Source organism: Eumetopias jubatus, unplaced genomic scaffold (genome assembly GCF_037043125.1).
Source record: "Eumetopias jubatus isolate StellerSeaLion01/CBP00866 unplaced genomic scaffold, mEumJub1_p1.0 scaffold_1, whole genome shotgun sequence".
NCBI classification, from domain to species: Eukaryota; Metazoa; Chordata; class Mammalia; order Carnivora; family Otariidae; genus Eumetopias; species Eumetopias jubatus.
Genome location: NW_028274807.1, coordinates 204,053,968 through 204,072,103, shown reverse-complemented (window position 1 = coordinate 204,072,103; position 18,136 = coordinate 204,053,968). Strand labels below are relative to the sequence as shown.

The 18,136-nt window shown below is 58.8% G+C and overlaps 1 protein-coding gene across 3 annotated transcripts; it reads right to left on the bottom strand.

The window, feature by feature from the left end:
- Nucleotides 1-165: 165 nt before the first annotated feature.
- CERS1 (ceramide synthase 1) lies at nt 166-17,133 on the bottom strand. 3 transcript variants are annotated; one of them, XM_088022232.1, is made up of 8 exons: nt 16,885-17,133; nt 14,351-14,510; nt 10,254-10,434; nt 8,487-8,648; nt 7,885-8,151; nt 7,827-7,830; nt 7,678-7,787; nt 166-208 (listed from the first exon to the last, which is right to left on the bottom strand). In XM_088022232.1, the coding sequence occupies exons 1-8, from the start codon at nt 17,131-17,133 to the stop codon at nt 166-168; spliced, it is 1,176 nt and encodes a 391-aa protein (XP_087878358.1). The 3 variants fall into 3 exon arrangements, with proteins under 3 accessions (XP_087878358.1, XP_027943060.1, XP_087878359.1); XM_028087259.2 differs by lacking the exon at nt 7,827-7,830 and having other exon boundaries at nt 8,004-8,151; XM_088022233.1 differs by lacking the exons at nt 166-208; nt 7,827-7,830 and having other exon boundaries at nt 7,674-7,787; nt 8,004-8,151; nt 8,487-8,603.
- Between the last annotated feature and the right edge of the window lie 1,003 nt (nt 17,134-18,136).

The following is an 18,136-nucleotide window of genomic DNA, read 5'->3' as shown; positions in this document are numbered from 1 at the left end:
CCGGGGGCGGGGCAGGAGTCCAGGGGGAGGTGACCGGGAGTGGCCAGGGCCCAGGTGGGGCGGGGAGGGACGGAGCCAGAGTCCCGGAGGAGGGGCGTGGTCGGTCCCCGGGGGGCGTGGTCGGGCGAGGCTGGGTCCTAAGGGGTGGGACGGTGATCAAGGAATTCAGAAGCGCTTATCTTTCACCAGGCCGTTCCTCAGCGGCTTCCTGGGGGCCAGAACCGGGCCCAGGTTAGCCCCGGGACCCCATATCCCGCATACCGCCCTGTCTCGCCCGCATCGCCCTCCACATCCCTTTTTCCTGCCAGGCGGCGGCCCACCTGGGTCCTTCCTCCCTGCCCACACGGCCATAAGACCTTGCCTTCCGCCTAGTGGGCATGGCGTCCCTGCTCCTCCCAATTAAACCCTCCTTTCTCCTCCCTCCGGAGCTACCCACTGCCGCTGGAGGGCAAAAGCCTTCCGCCTGATTTAACCCCTCCACTTGGGTCTGGATAAACCCTGCACTTTATCCTCCTCCCCTTCCAGTGAGTGGGCGAAACTGGCCAGAGCTCCCTGACACTCCGCCCAGAGTAGGGCTCCTCCCTGGCTCCGGTGGCCCCAGCGGGCTCACAGCGCAACAAGGAAAGTCCTCACAGCCCCTGTGATTCTCCATCCACTGGCCTCTGTCTCCATCTGACACAGCCCCTAGTTGCCTTCCACATTCTGAAAACAAGTTATGCAGTGTTTTAAAAACTCCAGTCAATATGGTAAGTGTCCAGGTTAAGTCCAGAGAAAGCCCCCTAATTTCTTTTTTTTTTTTTTTTTTAAGATTTTATTTATTTGACGCACACAGAGAGAGAGGAAACACAAGCAGGGGGAGCGGCTGGCAGAGGGAGAAGCAGGCTCCCAGCTGAGCAGGGAGCCCGATGTGGGGCTCGATCCCAGAACCCTGGGATCATGACTTGATCTGAAGGCAGACGCTTAACCGACTGAGCCACCCAGGCGCCCCAGGCCCCCTAATTTCTAAATAATGTATGGTTTGCATATTTCAAACTATAAAGATGTCTTCTGGGGGACGCCTGTGTGACCCAGTCCGTTAAGCGTCTGCCTTCAGCGTGGGTCCCGATCTCGGGGGTCCTGGGATAGAGCCCTGCTCAGCAGGGAGTCTGCTTCCCCCTCCCCCTCTCCCTCTGTGCTCTTTCTCCCTCTCTTGCTCTCAAATAAATAATCTTAAAAAAATGAAAAAAATGTCTCCTGCACCCCAATGTTCCCGAAAGTCGACCCAGAGGTTGCTGCTGTGCGCTCCACTGCTCTCCATAAATTCTGTTTTCCCTGCCCACGTGAGTGGCAGGTCTCGGGTTCCGCCTCGGGGTCTGCCCACGACCACCTGACCAGATTCGACAAGGGTGTCTGCCCTTGCTCCTCGGGGCCTTTGGCAATGCCTGCTGGTGCTGACCCAGCATCTCACTGCCGCTTGCTGGTCATGGCATCGGCTACTGCTGTTCCCACTAAGGGGAGCCCCCTCCTGCCTCTGCACATGGGTCTATCCGTGTCTTTGCAGAAGTGGGTCCTACGGTGCGGCTTACGTACACCTGTATCAAGTTTTTTGAGCTGCTATATATTCTCACGATCTAGACATCAGAGAGCACAGAGAACTCACAGTTTGCCTGAGCCACTCCTGGAAATCAACCTGGGTTTCCTGCTTCCGTGCAGCATTTCACACACATCTTGCGGGTATCTCACACAGATCCTGGCTCACGGCGTGCGCTACCACCATGGGCAGCCCCTCGTCTTGCAGAGCACTCTAGCTCAGAGACCCTTTCACATAGGAACCTACTTCCCTCGAGATGACCTCAGTCACTTTAATTCATTCTTTCCTTGGGCTGGAGCCACGGCATGTCCCTTCCTGGGAGCGCGCATCCCATCCTCTGCCCACTTTTCTGTGGCTTGCTGCCCTTTCTCTGGCTGCTACCACCGGCAGGAGCCCTTGATCTGTGAGGTTAGGGATAAGCTCCCAGAGATAAGCCCTCAGGTTTGTCCTTTGTCGTCCATTTTTGCCTGTTGGTTCTCTAGACAGAGCAGAGGTGGGGGCTCTTGGCTTCTAGACTCTTCTCATGGCTCAGTTGCTAGATGCCACAATCTCCCTTTCCGGCTCGGGTTTCATTTCGCAGCTTCTGCTTCGGCCTCGACATCTGATCCATCGGAAGCTGGCCTCGGGCTTCTTCGAGATACACAAGTTTGCTCTTTTCTCCAGATGGTTACCAAGTATTTCTGACAGCTCTTCGCTCCCAGTGATCTTTAGGACTGGAGTCTATTCCATTTACGGCCTCAGCTCTGTTCTGCACTATTTCAGTTCCTATACTTTTATAGTAGGTTTAATACGTTCAAGGATCGGTATCCCGCCATGCACCTTATCAGAACTTTCCCGATGATGCTGGTTTATTTTTCTGTACAAGCTTCCAAGCACCCCTCCCCACTCAAAACCAGTGTTAGTATTTGGCGGGGGGTGGGGGAAGGGGCTTGGGAGGGGGGGTTAGCTTCTCTACCATGTCAGATTTGCGCTTTTCAGTGTCATCGCCCCACTATGGGGAAAAGAGAATCAGAACAAGGGTGGAAACTGGAGGGAGATGAAAGCAGGCAGCATCTTGGGAAGATTCTGGATATTTCCTTGGAGGTAAGGAGGACAGGGAGCGAGGGGACGCCCTAGGGTTTGGCACGGTTTCCACCCTGAGTTTCCCTCCACTGCGATGGGCAAACGTTCCGGAAAGGTATTTTGGGGAGAGAAGCGGGGCTGATTCCCGATAGTTTCACAGAAGCTGGGAACGTCAGGCGGACCCGGAGACAGAGAATGGGCGCGCAGAGGAGCATCGGGAGCTGGGGGAGAAACTTGGAAGTCAGGTGAATTAAATGAAGGGGCTGTGAGAGGGGAGGCCACAGGGAAGTGGTGGGTGCTGCAGGGCAGGTCAGCAGACCGAGTCGGGTGAGGGCCCTTGGTGGCTGCTGGTCTCAGCAGCCTCTGAAGCGACAATGGGGGGCTTCAGACCAAGGGGCTGGGTCAGGACTGGGGCACGGGGCCCCCTCCAGGGGGCTGACGGCGGAGGCAGTGCTGGTGGTCCCTGAGGGTGGTCTGCCAGAGGAGCAGGGGCTCTGGGAGGCAGAGGGAGTAAGAGAGAAGCGAGAAGCAGCCGGAATGAATGAAGCCGAGAAGCAGCTGGAATGAATGAAGCCGGGCACCACGAGGAAGGGGGCAGGACTACTTACTGGCCACGTGCTCGGTTTCCCAGCTCCGGAGTTGCGGGTCTCAGTCAACATTTCCTCACAGTTCTCAAACCTCGCTGAACTTTCATCCACGCAACCTGCAGGAACCTGGTTCTGGGGCCTGGAGATTTCCCCTGTGGCTGGGTTTGGTCAATTCGGAGAAGTGTCCTGTGCTTAAAAAGAACATCTGTTCCCTCTGCTTCTGAGCTGCTCAATGAGGAGCTCGGACTACCTCCCGTGGTCCCGTCATGCTGAGATTTTAGGGTTGTGTCACGTGGAAGGTTCCAGATCAAGGATTACATCTGAACTTCTTGTCTTGTTCTTTTACTTGCAACCTTCATGTACCCTGGACTTGAAGTCCTTTAACCAGCGAAGAGGTGGATTTAAAAAAAAAAAAAAAAAACTTGTGGGGCGCCTGGGTGGCTCAGTGGGTTAAGCATCTGACTCCTGGTTTCGGCTCAGGTCATGATCTCAGGGTCGTGGGATCGAGCCCCGTGTCGGGGGGTCCACATTCAGCAGGGAGTCTGCATGAGATTCTCTCTCTCTTCCTCTGCCCCTCCCTGCTGCACGCTCTCTAAATAAATAAATAAATAAGTTTTTTTTTAAATAAACTTTAAAAACCTTGTACCTCACGATTATTCCATGTATGCTTATTTGGATGAGTGATATTTGAGAGTCTACCCTCTGGTTTTGCCTCCCTTATCCTGCTTTTACTAACCTTCCTTTTTTGCATTTTTTTTGTTGTGCCTGCCCAGGGTTCCCCTCTACTCCCCACTAGCATTCCCAGAAGTCCTTAATATAGCCTAAAGCTAATCCCCACCCTCTTGCAAAGTGCAAAGGCCCCAATCCCATTTCAGTATTTACTGCTTCAGTTCTCATTTTTTTAAAGCTCAAATCAGGCATTTACATTTTTTTGCCCAGATATGTGTCATTTCACCTGCTGATCCACCTCTTGGGATAGCTTTCCTGTGTTCTGAAATACACCCCTCAAGATCTGTGGGTGGTGGGGCGCCTGGGTGGCTCAGTTGGTTGAGCGACTGCCTTCGGCTCAGGTCACGATCCTGGAGTCCCCGGATCGAGTCCCGCATCGGGCTCCCTGCTCAGCGGGGAGTCTGCTTCTCCCTCTGACCCTCCCCCCTCTCGTGCTCCCTTTCTCTGTCTCATTCTCTCTCTCAAATAAATAAATAAAATCTTCAAAAAAAAAAAAAGGTCTGTGGGTGGCAAACTTTCCTAGTCTTTCTTCTTGTGGGTGTCCTGTCTCTTGAGGAATTGTTTTTATTTTTAAAGATTTTACTTGTTTAAGTAAACTCTACACCCACCGTGGGGCTCGAACACAGGACCCAGAGATCGAGAGTCACGTGCTCTACCGACAAAGCCAGTCAGGTTCCCTCAGGCAAACGTTTTCAGAATTGTGTAAGAAATGCGCCCAGTTGCTGCTTCCTTCTTTTCGGGCGCTGGACAGGATAGCCCCCTCCACACCCGTCCAGCGTCCCTCGCCGCTGTGTCATTGTCGCATAGGTCGCATAGGTCATCTTTCCTGCGGCTGTTTTGCATTTTTCGCTACGACGTGTTTGGGGGCATGGATGTCTTTTTATTCATCCTCTTTCTGATTTACATCGTTATGTCTGGAAAATTCTCAGCACTGTGTCTTCTCATGTCGTGTCCGTCTCCTATCAGAACTCAGCGAGGCCGGGTCATGCTTAGAATTCTAGCTGTCATCGTTTCTAGCTGCGGTCACTGTAACCTTGGTCACTTCTTGGCAGCTTTGAACTTTCTGATTCTGTCTCCAGCAGCATCTAATTCTATGAGCCTTAACATCCACAGTGGGCTGATGGGCGGTCCCCACATCCTAATCTCTAGAACCTGGGAATGTGACTTTATTAGGGAAAAAAGCTCTCTGCAGATGTGATTAGGTGAAAGAATCTGGGCTGGACTGGATTTAGGATGGACCCTCAGTCTGAAGACAAGTGTCCTCATAAGAGAGAAGAGCCGGAGAGCAGGTCATATGAAGACAGAGAATGGACACTGGAGTGACACGGCCACAAGCTAAGGGACCCGTGGAGTCCCCGGAAGCTGGAAGAGACTTCGGAGGGGGCACGCACGGCCCTGCTGACGATGTTAGACTTCCGGTCTCCGGGGCTGTGAGAGACACATTTCTGTTCTAAGGCCCCCCAACTCACGGTACTTTGTTACTACAGAACTGGCAACACACTATGACATCCAATGTCATTTTTGACGGTCTTTCATTTTTTTTTTTAATAAGATTTTTATTTTAGGGTAATCGTCGGTTTGTGGAGATGTTGCAAAGGCAGGACAGGGAGCTGTGGGGTAGCCCTCGCCCGACTTCCCTGAACGTTACCATCTCACACCTCCACCGTGTATTTGTCACGAGGACACCAAGGCCGGGACAGTGCTATGAATGAAACGTAGACCTTATTTGATTTCCCGAGTTTTTCCACGGATGTCCTTTTTCTGGCCCACCAGCCCACACTGCGTTCAGTCAACGTGCCTTCATTGCCTCTGACCGGGGACAGCGCCTCAGCTGCCTTGTTTTCCACGACCTGAGGGTTTGGAGGCGCCCTGAGCACTCTTTGGCAGCATGTTCCACATTCCCCTTGCTTCTTTATCCATGTTATACTCGACTGCGCGAACTCCGGCCAACCTTGGGGAATTGAGCTCTGCGGGTGACGCCTGGGGGGTGGATCCTGGCAGTGCGCTCCCTGGTCTGCCCTGTCCTTTCTGTGCGGAGTTCACGCTCTCATCCTACTGGACACGCGGGCCACGTGCCAGGCCCCCGCCCCCACCCCACTTCTGGCCGGGTGTTCCCAGGGCAGACAGGCTAGGGAGCCGCACTGAGTGGGGCTAGGCGGTCTGGACATCTCCACCAGGAGTTCACCGGTCTACAGCAGGAAGATCTTTCCAGTTTTTCGTTTTGGCCAAGCAGGTGCTCCCCTCTCCCACCTGCTGCTTTAGCCGTTGCTTTTTCTGGGGTTTTCTCTGAGGGTTGGTCAGACTCCTTGGTGAGACCTCACTGATGTCTTTGTGGAATTCCCAACTCACGTTCTCTGGACATCAGACGACCAAAACAGCCCCCAAACTAGACACCTGATTCCCAGCCCCCCCCTTGGCCGGTGCACACAGCCCTACCCCAACTCAGCCCCAACTTCCATCTCAGTAAATGGCAGCTCGAGCCGGAAGTCTTGGATTGTCTTTGTTTTTTTTGTTTTTTATTTCTGTTTCACCTAAAACAAGTCTGGTAGGTTCTATAGCAGAGCTGGGAACTGACCACACTCGTCCTGGCGACGGCCCCTGTGCCCGCACACCCCGATGACAGGGACGGCCGCGTGGTGATCAGTCACCCTGGCCGACAGGCCCCCACACCATCCAGCTGCGGAGACCTCACGTGCTGTGCAGTCCTCTCATGTCCGTGATCCCTGCTCGTCTGTCTGGTCCCTCTCTGGTCTGGGCGCTGGCTTTTTGGCCTTAACACCCCCCACCTGTAGTTCCATGCTTGGAGGGTACAAAGTGCTTTTATTTATGTGAACTGGCCAGAGAGCCCTCAGCTCTCCACTCTGGAACCCCCCGGTTCTCTGCTCCCCTTCTTATGTATTCCAAGGGGATTTTTAAAATCTCTGCTTCTCTCATCCTCCTCACAGCCCATTCTGACCCATCTCATCGATCTCTGAGCACACTGCTTCCCTGAAACCCCCTTTCTCAGGTCGGTCACTGATGAGCCCCCTAGAAGCCAAATCACAGGGTCCACCGACCCGGTACCTTGCGAGCTGTCAGCAGCCCCCCACCTTGGGGTGTTGTATACCCTAGACTCTGTTGGTCACCCAAAACTGCCTCCATTCACTCCTGGGGCCCCTCCAGGCTGGGAGCAGTGGACATCATCTGGCTTACAACCTGGGGCTGGCGAATCCCGGGGGTCCTACCTCTGTGGTGCTTGATGAGGCCCCTTTCACCCTCCTTCCCTAGGACTCTGCCTGGGCCAGACTGGGTCTGAGCCCCCAGCCCCCTCTCCTGCTTGACTGCCCTGTGGGCTGCCCTGCTGGGCCTCAAGGCCAGGGAGCGTCAACACAGACCGAGTGTGGGCTCTCTGGGCCACCACGGCTCCCCCTCCTCCCCACCCCCATTGCCACCTGCTTAGAGGCTCCCCTCTGACCTGGATCATGGCTGCTCACCCACTGGGCCAGCGACTCAGCTTGGCCCTCATGCTCCTAGCTCCTACCACTGAGACCCGGATTCTCCACCCTCGCCAACCTGCCCCACCCCCAGGCTACTCTACCCATTTCCTGTCTGGCCCGATGGCATCTAACTCTGTCGCTATCTGTGGCAGCATCATCCGCTGCCTCGTCTCCAGGGCCGGCCTCCAGAGTGTGCGCACCAGACAGATATGGCTAAAGGGATGAACCGGGGCGGTGGCCCCTCCACACTCACTCAGCTTTGCTGGGCTTGGGGCTCTGGGCCTCTGCCGCGTCGTATTCCCGCACGTCCTTCAGTTCGCGTACCTGGCCTGTCAGCACCTTGGCAGCAAAAGCCACGATGTACTATGGGGGGAGGAGGGCGCACAAGTGAGAAAAAGCCACTTCCCTGACCCTGCTGCCCTCCCGATGGCTGTGTGCTCCTGCCACCGGACCTTTGCACATGTTGTTCCCAGGGCCTAATATGCCCCTCCCTGGGCGTGCCTGAGAAGGGCCTGTGCCTGGACCACTGCTTGGGGACCAATCACAGGGTGGGCAAGGAGCTGTGGGTTGCCGACTCACCAGGAACCAGTAGAGGTTCATGAGGGTTAGCAACAGAAGGAGTGCATTGAAGAAGAAGTAGAAGGGGATGTCAGGCACGGAGCGCAGGCTGCTGTGGCACGTGGCGTACAGAACCTTGAGCGGGAACCAGTAGAGGCGGAACCAGAACCTGCAGCGGGGGGGGGGGGGGGGGTTGGGGAAGCTGTCGGGGAGAGGGGGAGGGTTGCCCCACCTGGGCCCTGTGCTGACCCACCTGGACTCATCCATCTGTCCCTGGACACCCCCACCCATCCCGGTCCCCCTGCCCCTTCCTTGCCCAACCCCTGCCCATCTGTCTCCATCCCTGCCCAACCCTGCTTCTGCCCTGCCTGCGGCTCGCCCCTGTCCCGCCAGGCCCTGCCCACCTCACCAGGCCCCATCCCCTTCCAGCTAGGCCCCACCCCCTCTCCCAAGCCCCACCTCCTCCCCTTCTCACCAGCCCCACCCCCTTCCCTGCCCCCTCACCAGCTGAGGCTGAAGCTGAGGCAGCCCAGGTCGGCCGCCAGAGCATGGAGCCTGTGATGGGAGCCCCCGCGGGACTTGAAGTAGACATTGAGCTTGGTGAATTCCAGCTGCACGTCGCTAATGTCATGCAGGAAGAGCACGAGGATGCCCACATTGTGGTACCTGGGGAGGGGAGTGGGATAGGGCAGGAGAGAAGGTGGGTCGCACTGGGGACCCTTACCCTGCACCAAGGCTGCACACCAAGCCTCCTGTGGGCCCCTTCAAAGCTGCCCTCCCTGGCCTCCGTGACCTGCCCATTTCCTCACCGGGCCAGGTCAGGGGCAGCACCCAAGCTGTGCCTGCGCCTTGGCGGCCCCACCCACCCCCTCACCCTCCCTGCCTCACTGTCCCCCCGGGGACCCAGGAGCCTCCCTGGAAGCTCCTTGTCTGCCCCTCCTCGTCTCTGTGACCCCTGACCCTCAGTGGCCTGGGCCATTTTGCATCCCCCACAAGTTTGTCCCTCACCTCCAACATCATTGCCACGCTGACCCTCCTAGGTCTGTTTGTTTAACCTGACCATTGCTGCAATCTGCAGACCTGCCTAGGGAAGGCCGAGTCCCCACCAGGCTCTAAAGAAGCCTGAAGGCGTCCCCCCGTCCCTCCCCAGCATTCCACCTGACAGCTGCTTGGGCCACTGGACCTGAATTCAGCCTGGACATGCCTGAGCACCTCTCTCACTCTGCCCTCCTGACAGTTCACGTGCCACAGGCCCTTTGCACATGCTATTCCCATCGCCTAACACGCACCTCCCCAGTGTTCACGGAGCCTTCCTTCACCTTTCAGACTTTGCTCACCTATCACCCAACCACCCACACCTCACCACCCCCACGGTCCGTATCTTCCCACTTGATTTTTCTCCATAGTTATCACCTTCAAACAAACTGTTAGTTCTTTTCTTGTCTGTTTGTTTGTTTGGGTCTTATCATCTCATTCTACTCTAGAACATTGCTACCTAATAGAACTTTCTAGAAAGATAGGAATGTTCTAAACCTGCAGTGTCCAGTAGGAGAGGCAGCAGCCACACGTGACCACTAAGCAGCTGACATGTGGCTACTGTGGCTGCAGAACAGAACATGCAGCTTTATTTCAGTTCAGTCCGAGCTGACATAGGCACCGGTGGCCGGCAGCTCTAGAGGCGTGGAGCAGCCCGTCCAACGGGAACAGCAGGTGAACCGTGCATGTTACTTCAGACTCTCTATCAGCCACATTTAAACAAGAGGTAAAGAAGACATAGTTAATTTTAACGCTATATTCTAATTAACTCGGTAAGTCCAAAATGTTGTCATCTTCACATGCGACTGATACAATAAAAGGATTGGCAAGAGATACTCACTCTCCACCGTCTTTGACCTTACACGTACGGCAGGTTGAGGTACAGACGGGCCGCGTCTGAGGCCCTCAGGGGCCACGTGTGGTGGCCGCCGTGGGCTCTAGAATGCTAGGGTGGGTTGGCTGTGTTCCTAGCTGCACCCCCTGCAGCAGCCTGGCACGGCCGGTGGCCCAGGAAGCACTTCTGAGTGACCCGGCCAAGGCCGCCACCGGGTTGGAGGGGCCAGAGGGGGACGGATGGGGTATGAGCGGGCTGGGGGTTCTCTGCACCTGATATACCCCATCCCTCTGCAGTCTCTCTCCAGAACCCACCCCCATGGATACCCACTGTGGCCCCCGCCAGCCTACCCTCTCTGCTCATGCTGTGCCCTCTGCCCTCCGGCCCGTTCCCAGACTCACCGGAAGGCATAGGAGGAGACGATGAGGACCAGGGTGACCACATGGTGGATGAGCATGACCACCGAGTCCTTGCGCCAGGCGTCCATGTACAGCGTGGCATAGATGGAGTGGCCGTAAAAGCTTCCTTGCAGCAGGTAGGCGGCTGCGATGTCCCGGGGCACTGCCATGCCCGGCGTCCAGTCTGGGGAGAGCAGGCCTGTGTGGTCAGGGGCCTCCAGGACCCCTCCAGCTGGGGTGCGGCCTCCACAAGCCAGGGCGTGCCACCCCCTTCTGCAGGCACACTGGTCTCCGGTAGTCTGTTCCCACTCTCTACCCGTTATTTTTTACGAACGGTTGTTCTTTTTTTGGAGTGGTTCTAGATTTATAGAAAAAGATGCTCCCACCCCTGAAATCTGTCCCTTCCAGGATTTCCAACTCTGGCTTGGTTTCAACTTCCTGTCTTCTCTTACTTATCAGGCTCTCGGGAGGCAGCTTCGATGCCCCTGTCCCAGGCTCTCCCAACCCGGCAAATCCCCCTGCGGGATGGAGGCTGCCACCTGCCTCACCATGCCAGGTGGGACTGCTGACGCAGAAAGCTGACCGGCCAATCCCGTTGTGGATGGGCTGTCCCACCCAGTGGGGTGTGGCTCCCCTCCACCTGCTCCTGAGGCCACCCCATTCCTCCTGGCACCTGTGCCCACCCACACTCAGGCTTCACCCGCTCCCGGTGACACTGACCCTGGCTCTCTCCGTTTCCTCTCTCAGGACCATCACCAAGAGGCCTCGGCCTGCATCGACCTGGACTTCCCTGGCCACTCCTTCTCTGCTCGCACCCCCAAAACAGCTGCCCTGGGCTCCCCGCCAGGGGCTCCTGCCTCCACCCTCAGAGACCTGGAGCCAGACCCTCATGCCACCTGGAGCCTGGCTGTCCCCTAACCCCCATGCCCAGTGCCTCGCCTCGGCGACACTTCTTCATCTGCACCTTGACTCCTCATGCAACAGGGACCCACCCACGTGGACCCCCATCCGGGGGCCCCTCTCTGTCCAGGCCTCTGCTCACTTCCCCTGCCCTCGCCACCCTGACCCTGCTCCGGGCACCGTCTCCCGCTCAGCTTGGCCCCGGCTCCTCCTGGCCTTCCAGAGCCTGTCCCCGACGGTCCACCCTCCCCATGGTGGCTGCAGTGGCTGTGAACACACGAGCCCCATGTGCTCCAGCAAGTCCCCTCCTAGTAAGGTGCTCAAGGGAGCTCAAGCCAGGGCTCCTTGCACACGCAAGTGCACAGTAGCACCGTGGGCCGCCACCAAATGGTGGAAGAACCCAAGTGCCCACCAACGTGTGAGTGGGTGAGCAAAACGGCCCTGCGCACAGCGGACTACCACCCGGCCGTACAAAGCTGCGAGGCACCAGCTCCACTGTGGTGTCGATGAACCTCAAAAACACGGTGCTGAGTGAAAGAAGCCAGACACAAAAGGTCACACAGAGCGTAATCCCCTTCTACGTCTAGGAAAGGTCCAGAACAGGCAAATCCGTAGAGACAGAAAGCAGATCCGTGGTTGCAGGGGGGGGCGGGGGGGGGCCTGGGGAGTACCTGCCCGCAGGGACGGGGTCTCCTTCAGGGGGGATGGAGGCACAACACGGTGAATGTGCTACGTGTGCCACTGAAATGCCCACCTGAACATGGTGAATATTTAAAAACTGTGGTAAGACACGTACCACGTGAACACTGACACCTCAGCCATTTTTCCTTTCCGTGGCACCACTGTGTTCGCACCACGGCGCGGCCATCTCCAGAACGTTCCTCGTGGTGCACACCTGAACCTCTGTGCCCATTAAACCCCGGCTCCCCGTGCCCTCCCCGAGTCCTGGCTTCCATCTCCACTTATCTGGCTACTCCAGGGACCTCATGCAAGCGGACAGTACCGGCGACTGGCAAATTATGGTTGACTTTACGTCATGTATATTTTACCTAATTAAAAAAAAAAAATGCACCCCCTCCCACAATGGATCTCCTCCCACCACTTTATCAGGTCCAGGGGCTCCTCAAAGTCTGACAGCAAAATGCACACTTCTGGCAGGACCCTCCCTCCGAGCTCTGTGGGAATGCTGCAGCCAGTGGAGCCCCCCCCAACACACACACCTGCCGGGCGCTTCTGTCCCCCTTGAGAAGGAAGGGATGTAGGGGCGCCTCAGTGCACAGAGCCAGCCCGCTGTGGAAACAGGACACCGAACTTTCCACCAATCGCACTGGCAAGACTTTTACCATTGGGCGAGCATCCCCCTCCACCCTCGAGCCCTGGATCTGGGGCGGGGTAGGGAGAGTGCGACACACAGGGGACCCCCCCATCCAGACTCCGCCTGCACCTCCCTGCACTCGGGGGGCCCTGGAGCCCCAGCCTGCTCTCCGCATTCACATCCAACCTGCTGCTCTGGATGCTTCGTGTCACCCCCACCGCATCCCCCGCCCCGGCCTCTGGGATCAGCGCCGCGGCGTCCCAAACCCAGCTCCTGCTCTCCCTGAAACCTGCTCCCTACCCCGAATCCCAGTCCCTGGTGTCATCCCCATCCATCCTCCCTGCTCACCCCTGCCTCCGGCCCAGCAGGGGATCCTGTCAGTTCTGCCTTCAAAACTTTTCTCAAGCCGGCCATTTCTCTCCCATTCTGGGCCCCATCCTGAGCAGAGCCTCCTCGTGTCCTGGCTCCTGCCCTCAGCCCCCTTCTCAGTTGGGCCTGTCAGTACCCCCCGCTGCTCACAGCCCCCCCGGTAGCTACCCCCTGTCCTGGGGGGCTGCTCTCTGCCTCTGAGCATCCTGCCAGGAGTGTGCCTGTCCCATGGTAGCCCTTGCATTCCTATCTGCTCCAGGCACCTCCAGGTCCCCATGCAAAGGTCACTTTTGGTGGGGCCATCCCCATCTCTGTAGAACATTCCCCGCCCCCCTGTTTTCTCATCAGCTGTTAACAGATTTTGTACTTAACTGTCACCACAAGACATCAAGGTGGGGGCACTTTCTCTGGAACACTCACAGCCCTGTCAGCACAGTGGCTAGTACACAGTAGGTGTCCAATAAGTGCACATGCAAAGCAGCAGCTCACCTGCAAGCATGTTATCACAGCATAATTTAAAAGAAAAAGCCAGAGGCAACTCCATGCCTGAAACTGACAGGGATCTACGGTGGTTCAGTCACACAAAGGGAAATTGAATGACAGCTAAAACCTGCCCTCCAGCGGTTTATAACAAGGGCAATGCACATGGGGAGAGTGGCCATGTGGGCGACGCAGTCCCACCAAGACAGACAGGTGCCCAGCAAAGCTCGTCACCGGGAAACTGAAACACAAAAGCTCTGTGCCCGGCCCTTGGATGGGAGTGTGGGGCTTGGTGCCACCAGGAGGCTTCAGAGACTGTTTACATCCTGTGGCAGGGAACACGTCCATGTGTGTCCCTGGTACACAGCCTGAGTGGTCAGCACAGGAATAGAGAAATCCCGACACCCCCATCACAGATTGGGTTTTCTAGAACAGCCTGCCTGCAGGCGATAAACGACACTACAGTCACCTTCCTGCCTACCCCACCAAGCTCAGGCCTTGATGACCCCCACATCTAATCCAATCAATGGATGCAGCCATTTCTCACCATCCTTATCTCTTCGCCAAGCTGGTCCAAGCCACATTAGTCCCTCACCTCCCCACTGGGCCCTTTCTTCCTTATATGAGACTCTCCTGCCTCCACATAGCAGCCAGAAGAAGCAGCTTTTTATGATCCACAAACCCATCCCATTTAGAATGAAATTCAAACTCCTCCTACCCTCCTCTCGTCCTCACGCACCAAGCTCAGGCAGGCCCCAGGGCCTTTGCACATGCTGTTCCAGACACCAGGAATGCCCACCTGGGTCCACACAAGGGGTCATCTCATTCAGGACACCTCCCTGAGCCCTAATAGCACCAAGTCCTAAACAGAACCCTTTCCTGTCCCCAGAGCCCTCTAGGCACCCTTGTCTTGGGGCTACCTTGGGGCGGCCCTATCTTGGGGCTGACATCCAGCATGAAATGTGTGATGAGTGTCCAACTCCCCCATGTCAAGCAGAACCCTTCCCCACCCTGCTCTGTCCAGCAGGGCCCCTACCGTAGAAGACAGAGGGTGGGTCGTGAAAGAAGGGGTAGTCGGTGCCGAAGAGCAGGTAGGCGCTGTAGCTCCAGGCGCCCAGATAGAAGAGAAACTTCCAGGCGCTCTCGGGCATCTTGGCAGCATCTCTAGGCTGGAGGCGACACCGCTTGGCCAGGGGCTATATGGGTGAGAAGGCGGTGGCCATCAGTGCTGGGTGCCAAGGGCCAGGGACCACTCCTCCAGGGTGGGGAAAGCCAGGCTCAGGTGCTCTCCAGGCTGGGCAGTGTTGGGGAGGGCCAGGCCCTGGTACCCACTGCCGCCTGGAGCGTAACCAGAGCCCACGTGTGCCAGCCAAGGGCTAAACTTAGTGCCCAGCTGTCCGGCGCAGTGTGGGGAGGGGAGTGGGGGGAGACCTGAAAGAAACGTAAGGGAAGGCCATGGCAGAGAGGAAGGGGACATGTGAGTACAGTGCAAGAGAGACCAATGGGGCCAGCCCAGGGGAGGTGGGGGACTTGGGGTTCCCAGAGGGAGCTGCGGCTATACCAGGGAGGAGGGGAGATTAAAGAGAAGATATGGAGGGGCCTGTAGGGGCAAAGCTGTGAAGAGAGCATGGAGGTGAGTATGTGGGCATCTGGGAAAACATGGGGAGGCTGGAGCCCCAAGTGATCCCCACACCGGGGAGAAACCTGAGGGGAAGGTGTACCTCGGAGAATTTGGGGGTAGGCTAGAGAGAAAAAGAGGTTGGGGAAGATGGGGTGGGTACATGGGGGAGCATGACAATGTAGGGGGACAAAGGAGAGAATGGGGCAGAGAAAGAGGGGGCAGGGCAGGGAAAGGATGTACAGTGAGATAGGGGACATGAACTGAGTCACCTAAGGACACACCAGGGAGGACTGGAAGAAAGAGAGGTCACGTAACTGTGAAGTATGGAGGAACTTGAGGGGCGCAGCTCCCCAGGAGTCCAGGTGCCCCGGCCTCCAGCTCCCTGGGGGCGGGGCTCCAGAGCTGCTGGGTCAAGCCCGCCCCCTTTCCGCGAGGAGAGGCTTGTGGGGGCCGGAGCACCAGCGGTTGCCATGGAGACAGCCAGAGCCAGTTCCAGTCACCCCTGGCAACCAGGCGGCTGCCAAGAAGATGAGCTTTGGAGGAAAGGGCAGCCCCTGCACCCGTTTCTTGGGAAGGGCGAGCCTCGAATTGCTCTTGCCCCACCCGGACGGGCCGCACTGGCCAGAGCTCCCGGGATTCCAAAAGGGTGGGTGCACATGCTCTTTCTGTCCCCCATCAGGCTCCCTCATTGCCAAGCCGCCTCCTCAGGGAGGGCACCCGCTACACTCTGGTTGTCCCAGAGCGACCACATGCCCCTCCTGGGCTCTGACCCTCAACCTCCTGGACCTCCCACTTCCCAGCTGGAAACTGGGAAAGCAGGGGGACCAACAAAGCCAGATGGGGACCAAGGCTGACCCGTGGAGGGGCCTTGATGCCTGCCTCCCCCCTGCCTGGAGAAGGGTGGTGGCGGGGGGGGGGGGGGGGCTCTTCCCCATGTGGGTGATAGGGGATGGTGGTGGGGACAGTAGTCTCCAAACAACGCCCTATCCTTGACTTAACAAGGGCCAGCCTCTTCCCAGCCAGCAGAGAAAGGCCCCTTTGTTGGCGACGGGCTCTCTGTCCCTGCAGCCCCTGCCACCTCCAGCCAGATTGGGGCGGGGTGACCCCAGTCAGTCCATGAGGGAGTCGCAGCCAAGCTAGGGGCCCAAATGCCTTCTCACCAGCTCCCATAGCAGCGACCCCTCCCTAAGGATGGGAGGGAGGCCTGGCGCCAATGTCACCCACAGGGTCACTCTCCACCTGGGGCGGTAGCCTCCCCAGACTCGCTAGAAACCGGGTAATTCGGACGCAGCACCTTGGAGGCAGCCCAGTTCAGCTCTGAAGACCCAGGCCTTGCCACCTCTCAAAACTGCGACCACCGGCGTGGCTGGGGGAGTCCAGGCCTTTGCTTCCCCGGGTCGGAGGGTGGCGCTGACTCCAGACATGCGTGAGGTAGCGACCGGGTAGCTCCTGCCTCCTTCCCGTGAGCAGCGGACAAGTCCGCTCCGCCGCCGCGTGGACCTCGGGCCCCGCTCCGGTTCCGGGAGCGCCCCGCACGGCCCCGAGGCTCAAGGCGCAGGCGGCTTCTGTGTCCCGAGCCCACCCCACCCGCGTCCTCCTCTCCTCCGTCCCCGATTCGGCCCTGCCCGCACCGTCCCTCGTCCCGCACCGACCCGCGTAAGTCGGCCTCGGTTCCCCCCGCATCTCGAACACCCCGCGTTCGTGTGGGGGTCCCCACATCCCGGGCTTGCTCCGGCTCGGCCACACCCCCGCATCCGCCCCACCCCCACCCCTCTCAGCCCGAAAGGGACGAGCTCCTCCAGCCCGAGGCCCCCCACGTTCCTCACCCGGCCCGTAGAGGCAAAAAGGGGTACGCGAGGGCCCGGGGTCCCGCGCCCCCCATAACAGCCCGCACCCCCGCCTCCCCCCCCAGCCCGCGGCCCCACGTCCCGGCCCCCGGCGGCACTGACCCGAAAGAGGCGCGCGGTGGCCGCGGAGCGCAGCGCCGTCCAGCCGAGAGCGCCGAGCGCCAGCAGCAGCAGCTCGGGCGGCGCCAGGTGCGCGTGCTCGGCCAGGCCGCGGCGCGCCAGCCCCCAGCCGCAGTCCGCGCAGCCCCGCGCCGCCGCCAGCGCGCTGCCCCAGCTGCGCTGCACCAGCTGCGCGTAGCTCGGCATGGGCTCGGGCCCCTCCGGCCCCGCCGCTGTCCCCGCCGCCGCCATGCCGCCCGCTCGCCGGCCGCCGCCGCCGCTTTGCGCCCGCCCGCGGTGGCCGCCGGAGCCGCGCGCCCCGCGTCACGCGCCGCAGCTGGGCCGGGGGCGGGCCGGCCGGAGCTGGGGACCGGGGGGCGGGGCCGGCGTAAGCTCCGCCCCGGCGGGGGCGCGGGCGGCGGGGACTTGGGGCCTGGTCGCGACGTCCGAGACCCTGAGGGCGCGCGGGTGCTCGGTCTCCCGGAGACAGCAGCGGCGACCACGGGCAAATAAGACCCGGCGTTGTCGCGACGCGTCCTGGAGCCGGGCTTGCGCTCCTGCTCAATTTTCCAGTGGAGGAAACAGGCGCGGAACAACGGGGGGAGGGTGTCTGCCAGGCGCCTGCCTGGCCTGGACCCCGTGTCCGCACCCCCGTCCCCGCTCCGTAGTGCCCCTGCCCACTCTGGGCTCCCCTACCCCACCACTCGGTGTCTGCGATGTGGGGCACGGTGAGCACCAACAGGCAGTGCCCTTCAGAGGTAACTCTTTCCCTTTCCCTGCCGTCAGGGCCACCTGCTGCAATGCCTGACCCTAAAGACCTGGCAGGCCTCCCTCCCCCGCAGCAGGTTAACACGGGCCTGCCTGCGGGAGAGGCAGAGAGAGTGGACACACACCTGCTGGGACTGAGAGACTGGATCAAGACTGCTGGCTCCATTGGGACCACCCCTGGTGATACTCTACTGTAAGTGACCAGGCCCTGTGTCTGAAGCCCCCAATGGCCATGACCAAGGACACCAGTCACCTGTTGCGAATATCACCTTCCCTGACACTGACAGCCCCCCAGGACGCCCACATTCCTGTGTTCCTCCTTCCCTCCCACCAAGGACGTCATCCCAAAGCCTTTAAGATGCAGAGTGAAAATCAGTGTGGGCCCCGCAGGAGGCCTGACCTGACCTTCAGGTGCATGGGGGAAAACAGGCAGGACTGAGGAGGCAACATCTCTCCTCCTTCCCCTCAACCTTCATCCAGTCTGGCA

Coding starts and splice junctions, on each gene's coding strand:
- CERS1 (XM_088022232.1), bottom strand. CDS start 17,133: ATGGCGGCGGCGGGGACAGCGGCGGGGCCGGAGGGGCCCGAGCCCATG. Junction 14,511..16,884: donor CCACCGCGCGCCTCTTTCGG/GTCAGTGCCGCC, acceptor TCACCCATATAG/CCCCTGGCCAAGCGGTGTCG. Junction 8,152..8,486: donor CTCAGCTTCAGCCTCAGCTG/GTGAGGGGGCAG, acceptor CCCCCGCTGCAG/GTTCTGGTTCCGCCTCTACT.